The sequence below is a fragment of the Anguilla anguilla genome, chromosome 13, assembly GCF_013347855.1.
Source record: "Anguilla anguilla isolate fAngAng1 chromosome 13, fAngAng1.pri, whole genome shotgun sequence".
NCBI classification, from domain to species: Eukaryota; Metazoa; Chordata; class Actinopteri; order Anguilliformes; family Anguillidae; genus Anguilla; species Anguilla anguilla.
The window spans coordinates 17529674-17535599 of NC_049213.1; the positions used below are offsets into that span (position 1 = coordinate 17529674).

General features: G+C 43.2%; 1 protein-coding gene across 1 annotated transcript; it reads left to right on the forward strand.

Annotated features, from left to right (window-relative positions):
• Positions 1-204: 204 nt before the first annotated feature.
• On the forward strand, positions 205-5604 carry LOC118211524 (Parkinson disease protein 7 homolog). The gene is made up of 6 exons (XM_035388793.1): positions 205-399; positions 1358-1459; positions 1662-1721; positions 2195-2264; positions 4419-4505; positions 4860-5604. The coding sequence occupies exons 1-6, from the start codon at positions 310-312 to the stop codon at positions 5018-5020; spliced, it is 570 nt and encodes a 189-aa protein (XP_035244684.1). The 5' UTR covers positions 205-309; the 3' UTR covers positions 5021-5604.
• Positions 5605-5926: the final 322 nt, after the last annotated feature.

The window sequence follows — 5926 nt, forward strand, 5'->3', positions numbered from 1 at the left end:
TATCGAACTGAGTGATGCGAGTACGAAAGGAATTAGGCTATCCATCTATATATTTTTAAAGGAATTAAAATAAAAAATAATCATTTACACTTCAATGTTAAATGCAATTTCATTAAATAGCGTGTCTACCTCGATATGAAACCTGAGTATGTTCGACAGGGACGTCAGGCATGTTTTGTTCGCATGCGCTTGCCGTAGTTGGTAGGGGGGTGTGTACGTATGGTGTGTGCACGCTTGACCGCAGACAGTGCTCAGTTCACGATCGGGTCTTCTGTAACCGTCTAGGCCTGTGGTACTCTTCGCACAGTCATGGCTGGGAAGCGAGCGTTGGTAATTTTATCCAAGGGTGCAGAAGAGATGGAGACGGTCATACCTGTGGACGTCATGCGTAGGGCTGGGGTGTGTAAAACGATTAATGTTAGCTAACATGACGTTTAAGAATTTGGCTCGTTAGCTGGTGCTAACTGCTTTGCTGGGCTGGCTAGTTGCCTGCTGCTACTAGTGAACGTTTCGCATGTTAGTTCAAATCTAACTTTAGTGATTAGCATTACAGATTGTTAAAACTCAATACGCCGTTTTTTTTATTGGAAGATGCACTGCTCCAGTTTGCCTAGAAATGTACAGTGGCATAGTTGAGTTAGCTAGCTAGGTGTTTAGTTTCAGTAAAGTTATTTGGCTTTCTATTAATCAAACTTGAACAATTAAAAAGACATATATTTAATGTGCGAATGTTGCATTTTAAAGTCGTTCAAGACATAGAAGCACCGCAGTGATTTAAGAAATGTCTGGATCATAGCTACTTGTCCCCCAGGGTCTTCAGACTGGTTTTCGTAATCTCGCTAGCTGCGCAGAAATAAACCTACGCAGCAGCATTCAGTTCATTGACATTGCTGCTGATACTAATTGAATAAGATGGCTAGCCAGCTGCCTAGCGAAGTTTGTCTTAAAAAACGTTTATACCCCAGTTTACTGTATGAGTGAGCAAACGCTTTGTTTTTAAATGGTAGTTGACCGTATAGACACGGAGATGTAAGGCAACCCCGTTGACTTGAAATATGAGACACAGGCCACTGCAAATGTCAAAGTTTGCAGCCTCTACAACTGGAAATGGTCAGTACATTTATGATTCATAAACGTGTACAACTGGGTAAATCATCTTCCTTTCTGTGCTCGGTGTTTCTCTCACTTGATGTCTCTGGGCTTTCATTTTAATACCTGATGAATATGGTTGACATCTCATCTTAACATTGTCAATTAATCTTCTTTTTTCCCCCTGCACAGCGAATTATTTGCGGCCGTTTTTATGGGTGTACTTTCGTCCATTGTGATGATGATGTCATACTTAACACTCCTGTAGATTGCAGTGACTGTGGCAGGTCTGACGGGGAAGGAGCCGGTGCAATGCAGCCGCGATGTTAACATCTGCCCTGACACCAGCCTGGAGGATGCCCGCAAACAGGTAAGTTTTCACCCCTTTAACACCCATAATCCAATAAATTCTTTGTTTTACATTCACACCAAAAAAACAAGACAAAATAATACAAGTCAAGGTTTTCTTCCTATACTGTTGCTATCATCTTTAGTGTCCATAAGTGGACAGGACAGCTGTAGAGGTCACAGCCATTCACCATATGTGCTTTGGTTTTGTGTTTTGTTCACAGGGTCCATATGATGTTGTGTTGTTACCTGGAGGAGCCCTGGGGGCACAAAACCTCTCTGAGGTGAGCTCTATCACGTCTTCCTACCGGTAATAATAACATCCACTGCCTGTCAAGTGATACGATTGGATGACACAACAAACCTGCACCAGAGAGGCTACGTATTTAGTGTGCCACTGATGCTGTAAATTAGGTGAAAATGGTAAGTTCAAAAAGTAGACAAATCATAGTAGTCTGAACCTTTTTAATTAATAATTTTTCCCAGTTCAATTCACAAGCAAAGGTGTAGCCTTAGTAGATCTCTAGAAACAGTAATGTTCTTTGCTTAATAATAAGTATTGGTAAGTAAGTGTAAATATTTGGCAAGCAATTAAAATGTGCTGCATTTTATGTTTTACATTTCAAAAGTTGACATCAGCACTCATCTACTTATTCCATGAATGTGGAAGCTGGGTTGCAGTTTGCATTCGCGAAGCTTCAGCCAGTATGGCCAGTCAAATATTGATTACTGATATGTGATCTGTGTCTGTCTGCAGTCTTCTGCTGTGAAGGAGGTGTTGAAGGACCAGGAGGGCAGGAAAGGGCTGATTGCAGCCGTCTGTGCAGGTATTGTGTGCTCAACTTCAGCATTAGGCTCATACACACAAGTCCTTTTTATTCAGCTTCAGTGTAGACTCGTATACAGTATGTCATGTACAGTCAGTCCAGCTTCTGCATATGCTGTGCCCTTAATAATCAAATTGTAACGCTGGCTTTCCTACTTGATGGTCAATGTTTGATTAATATGATTGATTGGCCAGAGATTCAAGGGAAAGAATGAGCCAACAGTACTTCTTGCTCCAGGGATCAGGTTTGATTTGAGTATCCCTGGTATGTACTCCAGTGAGCTTTATACCATCCTGTAGCAGTCAGCTGGAAATAATGTTGGTTGGCCACCAGGTGGCACAATTTTCATTGAACCAAGTTTTAAGGGCCCCAGAACAGGGACAACCTTGCTTTCTTTCACAAGATATTTAAATTGAGGTCCTGACTGGTAATAGTCTTTTAAAGATCCTGGGGCACTTACTGAAAGTTGTGGGTATTAAACCCTGTATCCTCATCAAATTCCTAAACTCAGACCAGCTCAGTCTTGCAACATTCATCCCCATATGTTTGAAAAGGCTACACAATTGACTTGGCTGCTTATCTTGTTCCCCAGGTTTTCACTGTAAATGAGAAATTAGCTCTTATTTCACTTTGCTAATAAAATAGCTTCCTAATTAGAATGTGCATCACTTACTGTTCATGCAGTTTCTCTACACCTTCATAAATGCCACACGTCCCAGTTTTAGCCTCTGAACATCTGCTCACACATTCAGATACTGTCATCCCACAACCCTTTCTATGGATTCATAGGCCTCTAAACTGTTCTGAAACTCCAGTGCAAGTGAGGGTGTGTGAAATTTGGTGGGAGTGGCACATTTCTTTGAATAAGAAAACCAACTACTTTTTAAGTTTCATGCGAAATCTTATACTTGTAGCATAAAAATATTAACAAGTACTAACAAGTGTCCATGTTAAATATAGTCCTGGCTGACTAATGTTATGTAATGTCATTACCACTCTTGGTCAAGAAGGTAACTGTTTCAGATGTATTTGTTACACATGAAAATGGCTCAGAGCAACAACAGAAGAGCACGGATAAATGTTTGAACTGTATTACTTTAAGCACAGTATTTCCATAATTTGTGCAAGGACTGTACATGCATATATTCCTACATATAAATGCATAAATATCTGAAGTGAAGTTCTGCAGATGAACACAGTGAAACTGCAATGGCTGGGACTGGTGTTCAGTGTTTGTGAAGGTTCTAATGGCTGGCTGCAGCATAGTGATGCCACTTCCTCTGTGTACCAGGGCACAGGAAGGGTGCTGCAAGCAGCACAGGGGTGGAACATCAGCAGTATGGAACCACTGAAAAGGACGTCCTAGAAAACGCAGCGCATCCCCAGTAGTGGGAGGAGCCGTCTCCATGGCGACGGCACCTCCACATTCTGTCCATGCGCATGCGTTTTATACAGGGACATTTGGTGCTGACGATTGCAATGTACTCTTGCAATAAACTTTGCATTGCAGTTTTACTTCAGATACAAAAAAAAAATGTTGAACATTGAGACTTGTGTGCAGGTGCCAGCAGTTGCTCGTTTGAATTAGGATGAGATACACCACAGTATTTTAGGCAGAACCGAAAAGTCTATTGTATATAGTGAATAAGCTGTTCACAGTGGTTAGGTTTGAATCGAGTTGTTGTAGGAAGTGTGTTATTGAACTACTGACAGGATATTGTTACTTCCCCCTTTTCATTTTGCACACTGTGTGTGCTGTATGCTGGGGTGACGGGGGTTCTACTACCGCAGTCAGCCGAGTGAGGCACCCTGTTTCCTGTGTTCTGTGCCTCCGTCCTTCCCCCTGTGTAGCCAACACAGTCTGTCCTGCCATCCCATCCACCGTTCCCATCCTCACCCTCCCTCACCCTTCAAGACACATCCAGGGCCTGGAACAGGAGAAGGGGCGAGAGGGCAGACGACTGCACCTCAGAAACTTGATGCTAACACAGCCAGGAAGCACAATCAATATCTCTGCGATCTGTATTTATGAATGGGTTTATGAGTCTACGTGGTGCTTTTTCCTTGCTGTTTTTATACCTGGAGAGCTGTGACTGGGGCCCTCCAGGACCCACCTCGTCTGCTTGTGGTGACCAGGTGTCCTCTGCGTTTCAGGCCCCACTGCCCTCTTGGCCCATGGCATCGCCTACGGCAGTACAGTTACGACCCACCCCGGCGCCAAGGACAAGATGATGACCGGAGGTAAGGAACGCCTCCAGGTATCACCCCCCTGGGAGTAGCATCATGCTGGAGGCCCACCCACAGCCAATCGGCACTCGCCATTGTTTCAGCTCACACAGCTGAGGCCTGCTTGAGTCATACCAATTCTGTTTGGGGGCGTGGTCATTTTGCTTCATAAAGGAAACCCAGTGAGGCACCCAGTGTCTCATTGTAAGCCAGCACCCCGCAGAATGTACTGCATTGTGCTCCAGCAGGCTTCAGTGTACATTTTGCACTGCATTTACCATGCGCAGATGCTGTTATGTAGAGTGAGCTGCAGAAGCGACGTATGAAAGTCACCGCACACGGTGTTGGTTTCTCTCTCGTCCGCTCCAGGTCACTACACGTACTCTGAGGCCCGTGTGCAGAAGGACGGTAAGCTCATAACCAGCCGCGGCCCCGGAACCAGCTTCGAGTTCGCCCTGGCCATAGTGGAGGAGCTCATGGGAGCCGAGGTCGCCGCCCAAGTCAAAGCCCCGCTTATCCTGAAAGACTGAGCCACGCCCACATGCACCCAAGACCACACCCACTGTCATTCAGAAAGGGCACATTAGCCACATCCAGAAAGATGGTAGAATAGGCAACATTATACCTGTCGTATCAGTGATGTGGGACTCGGGTAAAAGGTGTCTCATGACAGGATGTTGCTCAGCACTTGCTGCCCTTTCTGATCGAACAGTCCCTTATTTTAGGAAATGCTGGACAAATTGAAATTAGCCCAGTGTTTTGCGCATGTCACTTGCTCAAAATAAACATGCCCTCCTTACTCTTACTGATCTGCTGCAATAAGGGGTGTTGTGTGCTGTGGAATTTTGCACTTAAACGTGGCTGGAAAACTTTCTATGCTCATGTTAAAAAAATTATTTGAATTTTATTTTTGCAAGAGCAATTTTGATTGGGTGTTGAGTGTTAAAACATTTTTCACATTAAATTTGCAGTTACTGCAGTACTCTTGGATGAATGACTGAATTCCAAAACATTGCATTTGGGGTACTTGCCCAAATCATGTAATCTATTGATGCAGATTTAAACAATGAAATTACAAAAATATCACTGTCAATAAACTTTGAAGAAATGCCAACCTGCCAGTCTGATCTTAATTTCCAACCCCTTGATTATAGCTCACATACGCACAGGCTCTGATTTTTAAAAATTCCTATTTATAACGTAGTTATACAAAAAATATCAAGTTTAAATCATAAATCGTTTTATATGTTTACATATTTACATTTCATTTCATTCCAAGTCTGGCAATGCTTGTCTTAAATCTTTGTATTTCTGAGATGGTTTTTGAATCATTTTAGACAGACCAGGGATGAACTCCGAGCGAGCTCCTCTTGATGTTGGTTTTTGTTCCAACCATTCTTTTAAGGTTACTGAAAATATGGGCAACGGACCATGTT